This window comes from Gaeumannomyces tritici, assembly GCF_000145635.1.
Source record: "Gaeumannomyces tritici R3-111a-1 unplaced genomic scaffold supercont2.1, whole genome shotgun sequence".
Classification (NCBI taxonomy): domain Eukaryota; kingdom Fungi; phylum Ascomycota; class Sordariomycetes; order Magnaporthales; family Magnaporthaceae; genus Gaeumannomyces; species Gaeumannomyces tritici.
Genome location: NW_008804545.1, coordinates 3,924,574 through 3,942,511, shown reverse-complemented (window position 1 = coordinate 3,942,511; position 17,938 = coordinate 3,924,574). Strand labels below are relative to the sequence as shown.

General features: G+C 60.3%; 8 protein-coding genes across 8 annotated transcripts; 4 read left to right on the top strand and 4 right to left on the bottom strand.

The window, feature by feature from the left end:
• The first annotated feature begins 36 nt into the window (after window positions 1–36).
• GGTG_01233 (glucosamine-fructose-6-phosphate aminotransferase) lies at window positions 37–3,491 on the top strand. Its single transcript, XM_009218994.1, has 5 exons — window positions 37–430; window positions 600–670; window positions 872–1,103; window positions 1,186–2,777; window positions 2,851–3,491. Exons 1-5 carry the CDS (start codon window positions 426–428, stop codon window positions 3,072–3,074), a joined length of 2,124 nt encoding a protein of 707 aa, XP_009217258.1. The 5' UTR covers window positions 37–425; the 3' UTR covers window positions 3,075–3,491.
• On the bottom strand, window positions 3,404–5,080 carry GGTG_01232 (hypothetical protein). Its single transcript, XM_009218993.1, has 3 exons — window positions 4,837–5,080; window positions 4,613–4,760; window positions 3,404–4,465 (listed from the first exon to the last, which is right to left on the bottom strand). Exons 1-3 carry the CDS (start codon window positions 4,864–4,866, stop codon window positions 3,789–3,791), a joined length of 855 nt encoding a protein of 284 aa, XP_009217257.1. The 5' UTR covers window positions 4,867–5,080; the 3' UTR covers window positions 3,404–3,788.
• A 108-nt stretch (window positions 5,081–5,188) lies between these two features.
• On the top strand, window positions 5,189–8,021 carry GGTG_01231 (hypothetical protein). Its single transcript, XM_009218992.1, has 3 exons — window positions 5,189–5,423; window positions 5,512–5,554; window positions 5,634–8,021. Exons 1-3 carry the CDS (start codon window positions 5,343–5,345, stop codon window positions 6,374–6,376), a joined length of 867 nt encoding a protein of 288 aa, XP_009217256.1. The 5' UTR covers window positions 5,189–5,342; the 3' UTR covers window positions 6,377–8,021.
• Window positions 6,390–8,810, bottom strand: GGTG_01230 (hypothetical protein). The gene is made up of 3 exons (XM_009218991.1): window positions 7,911–8,810; window positions 7,265–7,817; window positions 6,390–7,189 (listed from the first exon to the last, which is right to left on the bottom strand). Exons 1-3 carry the CDS (start codon window positions 8,066–8,068, stop codon window positions 6,869–6,871), a joined length of 1,032 nt encoding a protein of 343 aa, XP_009217255.1. The 5' UTR covers window positions 8,069–8,810; the 3' UTR covers window positions 6,390–6,868.
• Window positions 8,811–9,690: 880 nt separating this feature from the next.
• GGTG_01229 (hypothetical protein) lies at window positions 9,691–12,209 on the bottom strand. The gene is made up of 4 exons (XM_009218990.1): window positions 12,071–12,209; window positions 10,489–11,805; window positions 10,273–10,346; window positions 9,691–10,164 (listed from the first exon to the last, which is right to left on the bottom strand). Exons 1-4 carry the CDS (start codon window positions 12,099–12,101, stop codon window positions 10,078–10,080), a joined length of 1,509 nt encoding a protein of 502 aa, XP_009217254.1. The 5' UTR covers window positions 12,102–12,209; the 3' UTR covers window positions 9,691–10,077.
• A 180-nt stretch (window positions 12,210–12,389) lies between these two features.
• Window positions 12,390–12,767, top strand: GGTG_01228 (hypothetical protein; the record flags this gene model as incomplete). The annotated part of the gene is made up of 1 exon (XM_009218989.1): window positions 12,390–12,767. One exon carries the CDS (start codon window positions 12,390–12,392, stop codon window positions 12,765–12,767), a length of 378 nt encoding a protein of 125 aa, XP_009217253.1.
• A 1,376-nt stretch (window positions 12,768–14,143) lies between these two features.
• On the top strand, window positions 14,144–15,575 carry GGTG_01227 (hypothetical protein; the record flags this gene model as incomplete). The annotated part of the gene is made up of 4 exons (XM_009218988.1): window positions 14,144–14,348; window positions 14,494–14,545; window positions 14,717–14,908; window positions 15,215–15,575. 4 exons carry the CDS (start codon window positions 14,144–14,146, stop codon window positions 15,573–15,575), a joined length of 810 nt encoding a protein of 269 aa, XP_009217252.1.
• GGTG_01226 (COP9 signalosome complex subunit 4) lies at window positions 15,090–17,557 on the bottom strand. The gene is made up of 2 exons (XM_009218987.1): window positions 15,998–17,557; window positions 15,090–15,901 (listed from the first exon to the last, which is right to left on the bottom strand). The coding sequence occupies exons 1-2, from the start codon at window positions 17,234–17,236 to the stop codon at window positions 15,872–15,874; spliced, it is 1,269 nt and encodes a 422-aa protein (XP_009217251.1). The 5' UTR covers window positions 17,237–17,557; the 3' UTR covers window positions 15,090–15,871.
• Window positions 17,558–17,938: the final 381 nt, after the last annotated feature.

The following is a 17,938-nucleotide window of genomic DNA, read 5'->3' as shown; positions in this document are numbered from 1 at the left end:
CGTCCCAAACAGCCCCTCCCCGCTAGTCCATCCCAACCCCAAGACCCCTGTCGGGCGTTGCGTGAAGGCTGGCTGCAAGCTTGCCTGGCCCGCATTCCACACCAATCCCGCTATCCCACCCACATCGGCCAGCGCGAAAGGCTTCCACATAAAGAGAAAGATCGCCCGTTTTACCTGGCTCCAGAAGTCCCTTCCCTCCCCATCTCCCACCTCCTGCTTCTTCCATTGTCGTCTTTTGCTTCCTGATACCCCCCCCACCTCTCGCCCTTCCTCCACCCCACTGAGCGAACCGCCGCCTCTCCCCCGAACGTCGCACGTACGAGCTATCACTCTCGCCTCACACTCCGCTCTTCCTCTTCCTCTCTACGCCTGGCCGAGCGCGACAATTCCCCCACCCCGCCTGCTTCTTTGCAGATTTAGCAAACATGTGGTAAGTAGCGACCACTCACTCATCAGTCACACTCAGTGGCGTCTGTCTGCTCTCGGGAGACTTTGGTAGCTCCTCATATCTGTTTGTTTGCGGTGGCAGCGGCTACAGTCCAAGGAGGAAAGACGCCCACCCCAAAGCCCGTTGCTGACCTTGACCTTTTCGTGTCCAGTGGAATTTTCGGCTACATTAACTACCTGGTGGAGAAGGACCGGAAGTTTATACTCGACACGCTTGTCAACGGTATGATCCCCTCCCTTTTCCAGGCGGTGTCTCGGGCATTTGTGACTGGCTGGCGGTTCCGGCCTCTTGAGCTGCACCTGCTGCCGGCCAATCCCGCTCGCCGCATCGCCCGAGCCTTCATTCACTCATTGCACCCCCGCAAGAAAGACGCAGGCATGACTATCAAGCAGCTAGCTAACCCGGGTTTCTCCCCCTCCTCAGGTCTGTCCAGGCTCGAGTACCGAGGCTACGACTCGGCCGGTCTTGCGGTCGATGGCGACAAGAAGAAGGAGGTCTTCGCCTTCAAGGAGGTTGGCAAGGTCGCTAAGCTGAAGGAGCTCATCGACCAGGCCGACATCGACTTCGAGAAGACGTTCGACTCCCACGCCGGTATCGCCCACACGCGCTGGGCCACTCACGGTCCTCCGTCGCGCATCAACTGCCACCCCCACAGGTGAGATCTCACCCCATACTGCATCCTTCAGGACCAATCTCGCATCAGACCGACCACTAACCCGCGTCCAACGTCATTACAGGTCCGACCCCACCTGGGAGTTCTCCATCGTCCACAATGGCATCATCACCAACTACAAGGAGCTGAAGATGCTCCTGGAGAGCAAGGGTTTCAAGTTCGAGACCGAGACAGACACGGAGTGCATCGCCAAGCTGGCCAAGTACCTTTACGACAAGCACCCCAAGCTGGGCTTCACTGATCTGGCCAAGGCCGTCATCCACGAGCTCGAGGGTGCCTACGGTCTTCTCATCAAGTCGGTCCACTACCCCCACGAGGTCATTGCCGCCCGCAAGGGCTCGCCCCTTGTCATTGGCGTCAAGACCTCGAGGCGCATGAAGGTCGACTTTGTCGACGTCGAGTATGCCGACGAGAACAGCCCGCTCCCTGCCGAGACTGCGTCACAGAATGTGGCCCTCAAGAAGGCCGGCCTAGGCAGCTCTCTGCTCACTCCCGCCTCGGCCGCTGGTGGCCTTGCCGCCCCTGACAAGTCGCTGCTGCACCGCTCGCAGTCGCGCGCCTTCATGACGGACGATGGCCTCCCCATGCCGACCGAGTTCTTCCTGTCCTCGGACCCGTCCGCCATTGTCGAGCACACAAAGAAGGTCATGTACCTCGAGGACGATGACATTGCCCATATCCACGAGGGCTCCCTCAACATCCACCGCCTGAAGAAGGCGGACGGCAGCTCCAACGTGCGCACCATCCAGACTCTTGAGCTGGAGCTTCAGGAGATCATGAAGGGCAAGTTCGATCACTTCATGCAGAAGGAGATCTTCGAGCAGCCCGAGTCCGTCGTCAACACCATGCGCGGCCGCATCGACATCGAGAACAAGAAGGTGACGCTCGGTGGACTTCGCTCCTACATCAGCACCATCCGCCGTTGCAGGCGCATCATCTTCATCGCCTGCGGTACGTCGTACCATAGCTGCATGGCCGTTCGCGGTATCTTCGAGGAGCTTGCCGAGATCCCGATCGCCGTTGAGCTCGCGTCCGACTTCCTGGATCGCCAGGCGCCTGTGTTCCGCGATGACACATGCGTTTTCGTGTCCCAGTCGGGAGAGACGGCCGACTCGCTCATGGCACTGCGCTACTGCCTCGAGAGGGGAGCGCTGACGGTCGGTATCGTTAATGTCGTGGGGTCGTCCATCTCCCTCTTGACCCACTGCGGTGTTCACGTCAACGCCGGCCCCGAGATTGGTGTTGCGTCCACCAAGGCCTACACCTCGCAGTTCATCGCCATGGTCATGTTTGCTCTGTCCCTTAGCGAGGACCGCGCCAGCAAGAAGGAGCGCCGCGAGGAGATCATGGACGGCCTCTCCAAGATCTCGGACCAGATCAAGGAGGTGCTCAAGCAGGACCAGTCCATCAAGGAGCTGTGCTCCAAGACCTTCAAGAACCAGAAGTCGCTCCTGCTGCTCGGTCGTGGCTCCCAGTTCTCCACCGCCCTCGAGGGTGCTCTGAAGATCAAGGAAATCTCGTACCTGCACTGCGAGGCCGTCATGTCGGGCGAGCTCAAGCACGGTGTCTTGGCACTTGTTGACGAGAACCTTCCCATCATCATGATCCTGACGCGCGACGACATCTTCAAGAAGTCTCTCAACGCGTACCAGCAAGGTATGTTTTGCTACTTGTTACAGGCAAGCCCATATGTCCACATCATGTTGCTAACCACGATTTTTACACACAGTCGCTGCTCGCGGTGGCCGCCCCATCGTCATCTGCAACCCGGGCGATGAGGAGTTCCAGGCCGACACCCAGGCGGAGAAGATCGAGATCCCGAAGACGGTTGATGCTCTCCAGGGTATCCTCAACGTCATCCCCCTGCAACTCATCGCGTACTGGCTCGCCGTCATGGAGGGCCTGAACGTCGATTTCCCCCGCAACCTAGCCAAGTCGGTTACGGTCGAGTAAGGCGTCCCCGGTGGTCGGGTGGTCATGATAATCTTTTGATGGGGCCATCGTTTCTACTCTTGTCTTTGTGTTGTTTTATTGTGGGTTATGAGTCATGAGGTACACGGCATAGATCCTGGAGGCAATGGCGCATGCCTCGTAACTTCAGGTATACGTCGGTTGGAGCACATTCAACGTCGGGGATTGGCGCTGTGGATTTTTGTCGCCGGATTTCGCGACTGCAAAAGGCTCAGGGCAGACAGACGAATCTGTCATATCTGGGCGAGCTGCTTGGTCAAAAACCCATCTTCTACTATATCCCCACCACCCTGGGTAGATAGATAGTAATATGGTACGATTGTCACGATGAGTCTTGTGTCTGTTCTTAGTTGGGTTGTTGGCCCTGAACATTGTGTGGAAACCCATTCATTACCCAGGAGGAACTGCTGCGCATCTCTAGTCAATGAGACAGGTGGGAATCCTCTTTCCTGCCTACCTAGGCACATGGCTAGAAGTACAGGATTGAAGTACAGGAAGTTGATCGCTATCGACCATTGCGAGGTAGAGTCTTGCCCTGCGGCGGTCTCCATTGAGACTGAGCTAGCCGTGATATATCGTCCCATGATCCATGTACCTCCTCTATCAGTCCGGCAGCCCAGCACAGCCCAGCCTCCCAGGTTCAACAAGACAGTAGTCGCTCCCATCACGTTGCCTCCTGGGCCCCGAGACGGGGGCTTAGACGGTCTGTGTTCCGTAGCCCTTGATCCGGTCGGCAAAGGCCCAGCTCTGGTCCTGCAGCCTCTCCTCGGTGCTCAGCTCGACGCCGGCCTTTGTGACGACGGCGAGCGAGTAGCTGTCGTGGCTGCGGGCGTCGCGGTAGAAGAGCACCTTCATGCACTCGCGCACGACCGCGACGGCCTCGTCGCGCGCCAGGGAGGCGGCATCCTCCTCGGTGGCCGCCACCTTGCGCATGATGGGTATGGCGAGCATGGAGCCGTAGCCGCTGGCCAGGGCCGGGGCGCTGAAGACGGTGCCGCGCAGGTCGGCGCTGGCCAGGAAGGGGGCGTCGTCGGCGTCGAGGCCGGCCACCAGGATCTGGTTCCAGAGCGGGTCGAACTTGTTGCGGCGGCCGTAGAGGAGCTTGGAGAGGTACTTGTGCAGGTTGGCGGCATTGAGGCCGTTCTTGCGCTCCTCGGCGGCCGTCGTCCTGCCCTCGTCGTCGCCCTCGCCGGCGGCCTCGGGCAAGGACGAGTCGGGCGGGTTGGCGTAGGCCTCGTCGATGGCGAGCTCCATCAGGTGCCGGTCCAGGTACTGCATGTCGGAAACGTCGCCGCCGAAGCCGACGACCGACGAGTTGGCGAAGGAGCGGAGGCGGTGCGTCGAGGTGAAGCGGGCGAGCGAGCCGTAGGAAGCTGCACGAGGTGGGGGAGAGAGGGCGGGAGGCCATGGAGGTCAGCTCGAGCGGCAACGGGGACGGTCGGGGAAAGGCGCCGAGTGCGGCACCGGCACCGGCCGTGCCGGGCTACATGGCGGCCCTGATAGCGAGCGGGGAGACGTACCCAGGTTGTCGGCTGCTATAACGACACCGTCCTTAAACTTCAGCCCGATGACCGAGGTACCCGTGACAACGGGGGCCTGGGTCGCCTGCTTTGCGCCGGCGGTGTGGAGATGTGAGGCATCGTAGGCACCGTAAACGTCGTCTCTAGGCTGTTGTTGAGGGTTGCGGGACGGTTAGCAAGGGTTTCTTTCCTGCGGCGGCGGGCTTGGGGGGGAGTTGACGAACACGGCCCCAGGCTTGCGGTCGGTGATCCATATTTGCTGCTGGCGCGAGAGGCTCTGGAATTGGGTTCTGCTCGGCCGTTTGGACAATAGCGTCGCGATGGGTTTCGTGGGTGCGGAAAAGGTGCTCGGCCGGGTTGTGGTGGGATGTGCTGTGTTGTCGTGCTGCGGCGGTTGGCTTCAGAGGCTGGCAGGGGTCGGGCTTGCTGTCGGAATCGAGCTGGAGCTCCCCCCAGCTTCGCGTCCAGGTGCTGCCTCCCTGGTGGTGCCTGTGACGCCGCCCGCACGTGATGCCTGAGGCAGCGAATTTTCCGTACTCTCCCGCCCAGACTCTCGCCCCAGTCTGCTCCCACGTGACTCTCCTGTTCACCTACCTCTCTGATCGCGTCTCGCGTTTTCCCCCAAGGGACCGTAGTTCAGATCAAGTGCTCATAAACAACTATTCTGCTGACACTGCCGGCCGCGGTATTACTTATACTACCGTTTCTCATCCCACACAACGCCATCGCAATGGCAGGACTCGTTGGCTACGCCAGTAGCAGCGACGGGGAGGACGATGATATTCCACAACAGGAACAGATGCAGACGGAGGTATGAGAACACTTATATGTATCCCGGGCGCTCATTTGTGACGCGCAGATGCTCTATGGCGATCAGGATGCTGACAAGAGAAGCCTAGGTGGCTCCGACAAACCCCGCAGTAGCTAGCCATGAAGCCATAGGTATGTGTTAGATCCCAGACATGGATCCTTGGTTCCGAGGACGATATGAAGATCCGATTTGCTAACGCAGAGCTTCTAGAGAAGCCAAAAACACCGCTTAGCGACATGCCCAGAGCATCAGAGGCTGTGTCATTAGCACAAGGGCCGCCCCTCGGACCTCAGCTTGGCCCCCAGCATGACCCTGAGGCTCTTAAGGATGCGCCAGTGCTAGGGCCCAGCCTACCAACAGGGGAAGAAGCCATTCAGATGCAGACAGACGCAGATGCAGCCGCTTTCCTAGACAGCCTGGACCCGTCGTCACGTCCCCAGTCGCCCTACACGGCCGACCGGGCGTTGCTGCGAGACCTGACGCTCCCTCCGGTCCCCAACCTGGACGTTCCACCTTCGCCTCCAGGAACTCCGCCTCCCAGCCTTGGAGCGCTGACGGCCAAGTTTGAGACTTTCCTGGAGCTGAAGCGGAAAAAGGGAACACACTTCAACGCACGCCTGGCTCAGTCGACGGCCATGCGAAACCCGTCCCTGATGGACAAGCTCCTCGACTTTGTTGGGCTCGAGGACCCCGTCGCGGCTGGTGAAACAAAAAGCCGGCCGGGAGCCTCCAAAGGAGCACCGGCGCTGGCTCCTACAAACTCGGTGGCGGACCAGTACATCACGGTCCTCCCGCCCGATATCTGGGACCCGACAAGCCTTCCCGAATGGGCCTTCCGTGGCGAACTGAGGAAAGCACAAGAGAAGGTTCAGAAGGAGCGGGAGGCCGAGAGGACAAGCGGCCAGAGGGATGCCATTGAGTTTGTGTCCTCGTCTTCTGCCCGGCGGGCATGAAGCGGAGGACGAGGCTAGACAAGCCACAACCAATAGAAGATGCAAAGCATGCGGCCCGCCAATGCGCCAGACTTTTGCCATGGCAGGAGTCTATATCTAATCATCTCGAGTGGCCGAGGTTGGATAACCCGGGATTATCGCTTCGGCCAGTTCACATAATGGCCGGCAGCGGCTAGCTACACGATTCGTATTCATCCAGGAGCTTGATAGCTCGCCATAATGCAAAAGATAAACAAAATACCGACCCATCCGTGTCCCAGCATTAAGCACCGCTGCCACACCACAGATTCGCACTCAGCCCATGGTATCAAAAGATGGACAAAAACGAGAAGGAATTCCAAGCACACATTCCTGGCCGGCTCAGACTCGACAGGTTGCGGCCGGATGGCGAGTCCTACGGAGGACTAGCTCAGCCATTATCCTAACCGTCTCGAATCCACAGCCGACGCCTTCATTACTCACTCCATTACCAATACCTCCATCGTCATCTCTTCAAGACCTGCAAGCGATGGTTACGTTGCGGTGCCTCAGGGCGCCCCCTATGTCGATGTTGACGGTCTGGTTCGCGCTAGCGAGCGAGTCAGCGAAGTAGCTGAGGCGCTGGCCGTTGTTGACAACGTCCTTGCCGCGCAGCTGGAAGGGCACGCTGCCCGTCTCGCAAGCGGGCCTGGTGCTCATGAAGGTGAGCACAGGCCCGTTCTCGACCTTGGCGTTCATGGGGAAGGTGTTGTTGCCCGGGCGCAGGATCATGTTGTTGATGAAGACGGTGCCGATCTCGGCGCCGTTGAGGTAGTTGTGGAAAGTGGCGTTGCCCTGAGTCGGCAAAAGTCAGCATAACGCACATGCGGTTTTTTCCTCAACGACAAGCCGCGACTTCATTAGACTCACAATCTCAAACGTCACCTGCGAGTGGTTGGGGATGTCGACCATGCCCTTGAAGTTGTTCCCCTGGGCGTCCCCCGTGAGGGAGATGGCTGGGTCCCTCACGACGGTGCCCTCGAACAGGCGCAGGCCGGGGACGGTGAGGGTCTTCTTGAAGAGCACCGGGTAGGCGCGGTCGATTCCCCTGACGCGCACGGTGGTGTCCCCCCTCACGGTGACGCGCAGGGTCTCGTTTATGAGCAGCCACGTGTTGTAGACGGTGAAGGCGTCCATGTCGTCGATCGGGGTGAACTGCTCGATCCGGACCTCCTGGTAGGCGTCACTCGTGGTCTCGGGGAAGTGCACGCGCGCAAAGGGCCGCTGGGGCGCCCAGTCCTCGAGGTACATGACACCCTCGAAGCCGGCGATGGTGGCGTGGACGGAGCCGTCGGTGCGGATGACGCTGTCGATGCCCAGGGTGAAGTTTTCGCTCTGCGTGTTCAGGGCGGAGAAGGCCCGGATCTCGAGCTGGGCCTCGTCAATCTTCTTTTGCGCGATCTTGGGGACCGCGACAAGGATTCTGGTTGGGGTTCAGTTTTAGCCTCATTTCTTCTTCTGTGTCTTGTCTCCCAAACTGACAAGCTCGCGGCACGTCTTTGCTTCCGCGACTTACAAGACAGGCACCAAAATGACAACGAGGACGATCAGGCCGAGTAGATACGCCCACCACTTGCGCTTCATGTGGGCGCCACATCCCCTCTTCTTGCCGGATCCTGCCGCGGCGCCGTCCAGCGGCCGGGCGACGTGGTCGCTGGTGCCCTTGTCGGACATTTTTGGCGACGAAGGACGGGTTGGCGCAGCACCCAGGAAGAAGTAGAAGAAAAAAGGTGAAGAAGAAGGCCCACAAAGAGGGAAAGGGAAGAAAGGAAGAAAACAAAAAGTATTTCAACGGTAAATACGGCAGGGTAGCAGCGTCGATGGGTGTTTTGCGATCTCGAGCTGGTCCCGGATCCGCTTACACGCCGCTGCGTCCGTGCCTGCTCCCCCGTTTCCCGGCCGTCTCCGATGTCTGGCCGTGCGTGACGCAGCGGGCCGGGTGCGTGCGAGAAAAAGGAAATCGAACGTTTCGCGAAAAGAAAAGAAAAACCCCCGCTGAGATGTGAAGCTTATCTAGCAGGGATCTTTGGATCGGCGGCTGCCTGCCGGGTCGTCTCTGGCTAGCTCGGCTGAGCTTGATTTCTTTCCTTCCCTTGGCGACTGGGAAGGTATTCGAGATTCTTTATATACGTCGGCGCAAGAACAAGTATACGGGATGAGGGCGAGTCTCGGTGACAACCACCCGTGTTGAGCTTGGAGAAAGGACGAGGCCGGGGTAATAAGTAAGAACACCAGACGACGAGACGTCACAACCGTTTGGGGGCGCGACCCTGGGCACCGTGGATTAAATAGGTAGGTAGGATAGGAGCATCCTCTTACAAGCGACGTATCCACGAGATGGAGAAGGGGTCGTTTTTGGACGAACGAAAAGCACATGCATGTGGGCAAATACACCCCCACCCCCCTCAAAATAGCCAGCCGGCAAAAACTTGCTCCATCAAAAAAAAAAAGAAGGTTACAAGGCAGCATCGCAACGCCGCCTGTCACCCACTCACTTACGGGTACCGCTCGCTTACCCCATGGCCGAGTCGTGCGTGTGGGTGGGCTCCGACGGAGACCCGGTCGGGTTGGCCACTGAGAGGCTCGGCTGACTTTCCCTTCCTGGCTCCCTGTACTCCTCTGGCCCCGTCAAAACCTACGACCGATGGACCAGTTGGCTACCACCTCGCCTCTCTCCTTTTTTTTCTTCGTTTGTCTCTTTCTAGATCGTCCCGGCCTTCCTCGGCGTGGCGCCCAATGGGGAAGCAGGACCCCATCCCTTCGCAGGCATTCGTAATTTTCCCCCCCTCCTCGCGTGCCACACACCAACCAAAAAGTCTCCCCCGGCTTTGTTGTTGTTATTGAGAGGCTTCAGGGGGTGGTGGGGGTGGGAAGTAAAACACATCTTTATTTATTTTTTTGACATGTGCGGTGCATGTGGGAGATTTGTGTCGCCGTGCGAACATGACAAGAGCCGCCCCGTTTTTGCTAGGCCGCAACCCTAGCACCGGATCAGGCAGGTCCCTCCCTCCAATGTCAATTGGGTTTCCAGGCACCGCCAACGGGAGCGCGGATTGGGCACGTCATTTGCGTTTGGCGCGATTGACAAGCAGGCTTTCTGGACGTGCTAGGCCTCGTAACAAGTGGCTAGACCGACCTGGTAATTTGAGAAGACAAAAGAGAAACATAGCAGGCCGGGGCGAAGGATCCGAAGGGGGTCGAGGAGAAGCTACAGCGAACCAAGGAGCTCTTGCGATGAGGCGTCCTGGCCGGCAGGCAGAGGGAAGGAACCGCTCTAGGCTGGGAATTAGAGACTGGCATGGGTGAGCACAGAAAAAGGATATTATTCAAAATGCAGCAGAATCTCTCCACAAACATTGGCTGTTATTTTCCGCTGATCTAAATCGACGCAAATTGTGTCTACCAGTGCTAGCAAACCAAATCAAAGAGCTAAATTCAAAGGAATAAAAAGGGCGCATTTAAATACGCCAGAGTGTAACCGAGGAGCGTATAGCAGCGTATAGATGCAATAGATGAAATAGATGAAATAGATGCGGGGCAATTCCACACGCCCAGCCATCCTCGCAGGAACGAGGGAGGTTACCCCTGTTGCCCTGTTGGCGCCCATGTCAGGTCTTGGCTTCCCCGCGTGATCGCCTTGCCAACCCGCATGAAGAGCCGAGGCAGCCCGCCCCCACATCCCCTCAGAGCTTGGCCTTGGCCCAGAGGTGGAGGCCATCCAGCCCCGCAGGCCCGTCGTAGATGTCGCGCTCGACCATCCTGGAGTTGATCTGGTTTTGTGGCATCGAGTTGGGGTCAGCTGCGTGCACTGCAGCAGCATGTGCTTGCCGAGACTAGGGGGGTTGCCTGATGCGACAGAAGGGATCGCCGCGACTCACAAATTGGGGCCCCAGGTCCTCCACTTTCTGTGCTCCGAGGAGTTTCATGCACGTTGTCATCTCGGCATTGAGGACTACAAGGTTAATCAGACGCAGAAAGCTTTCGTCAGTTTGTGGTCTTGGGCAGATGACTGTTGTAGCCGGAGAGGGGCAAAAAGCCAAACTTGTAAAGATGCCTAAAAAGTACCGAGGAAAAAAAAGGAAGAAAAAACTCACTCTCAAACGTCCTCTCGACACCACGCCAGCCGCCGGCACCCAGGCCGTACAGAGCGGCGCGGCCGACGCCGACGGCCTTTGCGCCGAGGCACAGGGCCTTGACCACGTCGGTGCCGCGCTTGATGCCGCCGTCGACCCAGACCTCGACGTGGTCAAAGACCTCGGGGCAGTACTTGCGGATCTCGAGCAGCGTGTGCACGGCGGGCGGGGCCGTGTCGAGGGCGCGGCCGCCGTGGTTGGATAGGATGATGGCGCGCACGGTGCCGTACTGGGCCGCGTGCTGGGCCGCGATGTAGGCGTCCTCGTGCGTCTGCACACCCTTGATCACGATGGGCAGGTCCGTCTTGCTCGCCAGCCAAGGGAGGGTCGTGCGCCACGTCAGGTCCGCCGCCGTGCCCCAAAAGAGCTGCTGCCCGACGCCGCCGCCGCCGGGCCGCCGCTCCTCGGGCTTACCGATGGAGGCGGCGGCCGTGACGGTGGACGCGCCCTCGAACTGCTGCTTCTCATCCAGCTCGCGCTTTCCCGGCACGGGCGCGTCCAGCGTCAGGACGATAAACTTGTAGTGGTCGCGCAGGCGCCCGATGCGCGCCAGCATGGCCTCACTCTTGCGCACGTCCGTCTGCACGTACAGCTGCCAGCCAAAAATCTGGCCCGGGGCGGCGCCCTCGACGATCTGCTCGGGCGTCTGGCTGGCGTTGTTGCTGACGATCTGGACGCCGCCAAAGGACGAGATGCCGCGCGCGATTCCATTCTCGCCGTCCGGGTGTGCCAGACGGGCCATGGCGGCGGGCGCGACGTAGAGGGGCGTGCCGACGCGGTGGCCGAGCAGTGAGGTCGAGAGGTCGCTGCGAGTGCAGTCAACAAAGACGCGCGGCCGCAGCAAGATGGAGCGGTAGACGTGGTTGTTGTAGTTCTTGGAGAACAGGTCGTCGCCGGCCGAGTAGTAGTAAGCCCAGCACTTGCGCGACACCTGCTTCCGGGCCGCCTCCTCCATCTCGTCCAGGTTGAAGAGCGTCTCGAGGGCGGCGGGCGGGTCCGTGGCCGGGGTCACGACGGCGATCTGCCTCTCCTGCGCCTGATCCTGCTGCAGGCGCTTGAGGCTCTCGGGGTCGACGGCGCCCAGCTTAGCCTCGGGCTTCAGGTTCTCCTCGAGGGTTCCGGGCGGGTGGACGGGGTCGTAGTCCTCGGTGGCATCGCGGCCGGCCAGCTGCAGGATGATCTTGGAGCCGCCGGGGTGCTCGGGCACAAAGTCAGTGACATCGTAGACGTTGCCGTACAGGATTACCCAGCAGCTCTCGGGCGAGTTGTGTTTGGCAACTGGGGGAGGGCGTGCGACGACGCGAACGTGCTGTCAGCCAAGCGATGCGATCCGATGCGATCCAATGCGCGTGGTGATGCTCCGAAATCGGAACGGGCCAATGGGGAGCGCGCAAAGGGATGCTGACTAGCCTTGGTCGGTGCCAATCCAGCGTTCCTGCGTTCCAGCGTTCCAGCAGCGACCCAGCGACCCAGCACCCGGCGATCGACAGCTGCTGCTCCCCAGCCGTCGAGATGCATCATTGATGCTAGGTTCTGCACTCACCTTCTGCCGCGTCAAACACCTTGCCCGTCATTTTGTAAGCTTGCCCAGAATCTTGTGCTGCTTGCCCGCGATCTGGACGTAACGACCCTGACCCTTTTGGTTTTTAGCTCAGGTTAGGTCCTTCCTTTATGGAACAACGGGCGGACGGACCACCTGCGCAGGTAACCGCGGTAAGAAGCAAGCAAACCTAAGAGCAGTAGAGGGAAGAAAAAAAGGCACAGAAAGAGAAGGCGCACAGGGGTGATTCGACGCGATCTGGGCCACCCGCCCCTGCCACGGCCCACCAGCCAGTCACCACTTCATGACTAAGGTGGCAGCGATGAATCTGTTGCAAATGTGGACTCGACTCCTCCGCCTCTCCACGCCCCATGGGGATGGGGGCCGACCGACGCGGGCAACCTGTGGTGCTGTCACGAGCGGCAACCCCGTCAGACGCGGCACTCCCGGTCTCCTCCGGCCCTGGGAAGCGCGCGCCACAGCCGCCACTGGCATGACGACACAGATACGAGCCGTCGAATCCCGGTTGCGGTTCCGACGGGATGCTCGACGCTTCCGCCCTGCCGCCAGCTGCAACCAACCTGAAAGGAGCAGTTGCAGGTGGCTGCCGACAGCTGGCTGGCACAACCTTCTGCGCAACCACCTCCTGCGCAACGTCGTGTGCGGGTGGGCCGCTGGGCCTGGCCAGACGCGAGCATAAGCCAGGCGCCGGAGCCGCCCGGAACCCCCCAACGGCTCTTCGCCACGCTAGCAACGCCCTCGCGCTTCCAAGAGAGCCGGGCCACTGGTGGATCTTAATTTTCCGTGTGATTCGGCGCTTCAAATACCGAGTGCGGACAGCCCACGTACACAGTAGGCTTCACTCAGCACCCAGCCCCGGGGCAGCCAGTCGCGACGCCTCGAGAAGCCAAGACGCATCACTGCGTTGCTTGCTTGTCCAAACGCGGCACCCCCAAAGCCTCGTCTGCCCCGGGCTGGGTGGTGCCACAGTGTCCCAGCGAAGAAACGGCAAGGCCCGTCGGAGGAGCGAAACCTCGAATGTCACCCTGGTATTCGTCGTCGGCAGTTTGTGCTGCACGTCCGCCCCGGCAAGCTTGCCTAATAGGCCGGCCAAGGGGTGGATTCTTTCGGGGTTTGGTGGTGTGGTGGTGTTCCCAGCATCTGGGCTCGTGGCATTGCCGCATTCCCGCCTTGCCCGATGCCATTTGAATGGCCGCCACCTGATTACCTTGTGGGCAGGGTAGGCACTTTGTTGCCAAGAACCATAGAGAGAGGAAGATGGACGAGAAGTTTGCCCGCAACATGATTCCACTGGCCAACGAGCAGGAGGGATCGGTCCAGGAGGCATGTCCTTTTCCACGCCAACGAAACCCAGCCTGTTAAAACTCAAATGGCCACAAAGAAGCTGCTGAAGATGGCAGATGGCGTTCAACGTTGGCTCTGTGCCATCCTTGCATGTGTCTCCGCCGACACGCAAAACTATACTGGAGCCGCCCGCGCCGAGTATGCAGGGACTGCCCCTCCTCTCGTGCCTTCGAAAGCTTGACAACCGTTTTGTTGCTTCGTGTCTTCCAATCGCATCAAGTGCCGAAATCACAGCGAGGGGGTGGGCCCGATCCAGGGACAGAAGCACTCGGGGGCATGGAATTGCGGAGGCATGGAATTGCGCATGAGAGATGGACTGTGGCAATGGAAAAAGGATAAAGAGACGGACGAAATTCGGACGGCCTGCCAGCCCTTGTCCGTTTTTGAAGCGCCTCGACAAACGGGCGCAGCGGACTTGCCCCACCTATGACGAGCCATGCTGCGGATGACCAACCCCAAGCTCCTCCCGCAGAGGCTAGGCTCAGCTAGCCTAGGCACCTGTCGAGCTCCAGCTTCAGAATGACCCAGCTCCCAACCTCAGATACTCAGGCTTGACGGCCACCTGACACCAGCGCGTCCCTCCTCGCTCCTCGTGCCTCTGCAAGGATTCCCCGTTGCCGGACGAGTACAGTCCATTTCCCATAAAATCAAATCGAAAAAGGGCGAGCCCATCTGTCGCTGTGGACGCACGTCAACGAACGCTCCAAAAACATGGCCAGAAACAAGCTTCGTATCCTCTGCTTTGGCGACTCCCTGACCGCGGGCTACGCGTCTCTCGGCACCGTCTACAGGCCGTACAGCGAACAGATGGTAGAGCTGCTTCGGCCTGCCCTCCCAGACGTCGAGATCGAGACGGTGGTGGATGGAAGGCCGGGCGACACCACGACCGGCTTCCTTTCTCGATTGGGCCCCCACTGTAAGCCATGGGCAATCTCCCCTTTGTCCATCCATGGGCGGTGCCTGTCCCCTCTAAAAAGGGAGGCATGCCATTCATGAATTTGGTGGTTATATACATCCCTGCTGACTCTCGCGCCTCCTTCCTCTTGTTTCCTCTCATCCAGTCGGGCCAGGAAAGCCTAGCTATGATTGGACCATACTGCTCGGGGGCACAAAGTTGCGTTTCCACCAGCCACAACACACAAGATAGACCCAAACCCCTGGCACGGCCAGACCAACCTCATTCCATAGCTCTTGATCCTGGCTACAAGTTTTGCTGACCAGTCGCAACGTGGGAAACGTGGCACCGAATCGCCGTGTTTCCCTCCACCCTTTTCCCTTGTACAGCGACCTGGCGTACAACCGCACCGCCGAGGCCGTCTTTGAGAACCTTTCTAAGTGCTGGGGCGTCGCCCAGGCGCACGGCAGTAAGGTGCTCGTCCTGACGGTGCCCGAGGTCGGCGTCACGGGCAGCGCGCTCGTCAACAGCCGGAGGGACGAGCTGAACCGGCTCATCAAGAACGCTGAGGGTGGAAATATGTTGGACGCCCCCTTTCTCTTCTGGCATCTGCCCCTGGACTGTACCTCCGCTTGTACATCTGCCTTCGGCCCCGCTGGTCATGTCACACAGTGGCATGCCGCCCCTTGATGCTCTTTTTCTCTATTTTCTTGTTGCCACCCCCTTCCTATTTCTCCCTCACCCCTCCCTGTCATCCAGATTCCCCACGCAGCCTGCCTCTTGTGACTTGACGCATATTTGGATCGAGCCTGGCATTCGCACTGCACACATGACTAACTTTCGGATCACAAATACCCACCCCCCCTCTGGGCGCCTGGGACCACCAGATATGTCCATGACCACCACGCGGCCGTCCCATTCTGGGCCATGTCCGAGAACGACCGACGGCTGCACTGGGACGACAATGTCCATCTGACCCCGAGCGGATACGATCTGATGGGCCAAAAGATAGCCGCTCGGTTCCTCGAGGTCCTCCGCGGGGAGACGCCAGGTGGTGGCCCGCAGCCGGCCAAGACACAGGACCAGGCGGCGGCGCCGACGGCGGCAGCAGCAGCAGCCACCACCCGGTCGAGGCGGGCGCGCAGCAAGGTTTTCAAGGACGACAATCTGGTCTTTGACGAGGAGTCGGGCGACTCGACGCGCCTGGGGCAGGGGTACGTCGTCGTGAGGAAAAAGGACCTGGAATGAGCATCAGGATATCCCCGACCGATCTAGGTACCTACCATTTTGGCTATATTGAGAGGTACCTCTCAGATACACACGTCTACATCGACGCCGTTTGGATCTATTCTTGGTTTTGTTACAATGGACCACCACTTGGGCACTCGGCCTTGTTCCTGCAAGTCCATCTATCTTGCATGCTTTTGTTCTATACCACTCTACGCAGAATAGAGCGCCCCCTCTTTTTTTCTTTTTTTTGCAAAAGCCCAAGTGAACCATGCGCCAGCGCTGCCGTCTAGTCCCCAGCATGTTGGTTTCAGGTCTTAGACGACTAGGTTTGCCGCAACAAAGTCCTGCCGGGGTTGTGAAAAGTCGTCAGCAGGGGCGTGTGGTGTGCAAAAAAAAAGGGGGCGACAGGGCGGTGGGTCATGAATCAAACAACAACCTACAGGGAACTCCTTTTGCAAGAGGCCGGTGACGTGCTCGACCTCCTCGGCCAGGCTCTGGACGTTGGAGTCCCAGCGCCTCATCTCCTTGGCCACGGCGGCCTCGGCGCGGCCGCTGCCCTTGACGCCCGAGGCCTCGCCGCCCTCGAACCAGATGAAGCGGTCGATCTGGTCGATGCGGCCGACGAGGCGGCCCTGCTCGATCATGCGGGCCGTCGTCTCCTCGGCCTTTGCGGCGTCGAGGCCGAGCAGGTCGCCGAGCTCGTCGAAGCCGATGTTATCGTACAGGCGGCTGGCGCCGAGCAGGTTGTGCTCGATGACGGCCTTTACCAGCACCGTGGAGCCGTCGGCCGTGGTGGCTAGCTGGTGCGGCTGCAGGCCGCGCGCGAACTTGTCCACCTCGGCCGGCTCGAGCAGCCGGTCCAGGAACATCTTCTCGAGCATGCCGAACTCGTCGAGCCCGGGGCTGCGCTCGTCGCGGTGCAGGCGGCCGAGGGCTCGGCTGCGCAGGGGCCCCGCGGGGGCGAGGATGGCGCACTTGACGGCCATGCCGAGGGTGTGCAGGCGCTCGTCCTCGCCGATCTGGTGGCTCATGCTGATCTCGTGGTAGGCGTGGCAGGCGGCCAGGAACTCGCGGCGCGAGTCGTTGATGCGGGCCTGCGAGAGGCGGAAGTGCAGGTTCAGGTCCGGGTCGTCCACCTTGAAGATGACGTTCTTGATCTTGTTGAGGTACGAGCCGGCCGAGGTGCTGTCGTCGGCCTCGAGGTAGTTGCGCACGATGCGGATCCACACGCGCACCATCTCGGCCTCGCCCACGCGCCGCTGGCTGCTGTCGAGCGGTATGTCGGCCAGGGCCCGGGCCGCCCCGACCCAGTCCTCGTTGTGCTCGTGCGCCGTGGCCGTCAGCTCGCGCAGCGCGTTGGCCTGCTCGAGGAAGCTCGACGCCGTCTGCGGGTTGGCGGCGATGCGGTCGAGCGCGTGCGCCGCCACGTCGACCCAGGCGTCGTGGTCCCCGGGCGCCGCCCGCGGCAGCGCCGCCACGAAGGCGTTGAGCACGGGGAGGGTGCCGACGATGTTGAGCGGCGCGGCGAACACGGCGTCTATGGTGGCCTTGAGGTCGGCCGCCGCCGTCGGGGCCGACGAGTACGACGGGAAGTCGGCGAGCAGGGCCTCGTAGTCGGCGCCCTTGCTGCCCGACGCCGCGATCTGGGCCAGGGCCTCGCTGACCTTGGGCGAGGCCATGACGCTTCGAGGGGGGGTGTGGGGTGGGTGTGAAGGCGTGGGCGTGGGAGGGGGGGCGTGTTAAAGCTAGGAGCCCGCTCCGGACGCTTCCCGGGACCGAGGCTGGGGCGACGGCGGAGATGCGGGGAAGAGGATGGCGGGGCTATGCCTGGGTGCCTGGGTGCCTAGGTGCCCGCTTGTTCGTCTCTAGTTTTATGTGGCGACGTCGTCGGGGCTTGGTCGGTGGTGGTGGGCCGGGTCTGCTCTTGACATGCTCAGGTCGATGGAGCGCCGTTGAGGAGGAGCTGTTTGGTGGTTGTTGGCAAGCAGCCAGTTAGACTTTGGACGTTGCCTAGAACAGAGGAACAGAGCTCCAAGAGGGGCCGTCGCAGCTAGTGGGGCAGGCGGATGTGGGTGGGTCGCACGGTAATCGGAGCTTCCTCACCTGTCCTGGGCTGGTCTTTGATCAAATCTCCCTCTATCCCTGCCAGCGCTTCCATCTTCATGTCTTGTTTGGACAAACGATCCAACCAGCAACCACAGCATGGAATGGGCTGAAACGAATCTCATCTGGTCCTTCAGGCTAGACCACTCACATCCCCACCTGGCATTTTTGTCTTCTCTCCAAGTGCATGGGTCCACGACGCCGCATCCGGAAACGGCACATCTGCTGGCCGCTTCAGGTCCTGGGCGAAGCTTTTCCTGCCATCACGTCTCGATAGG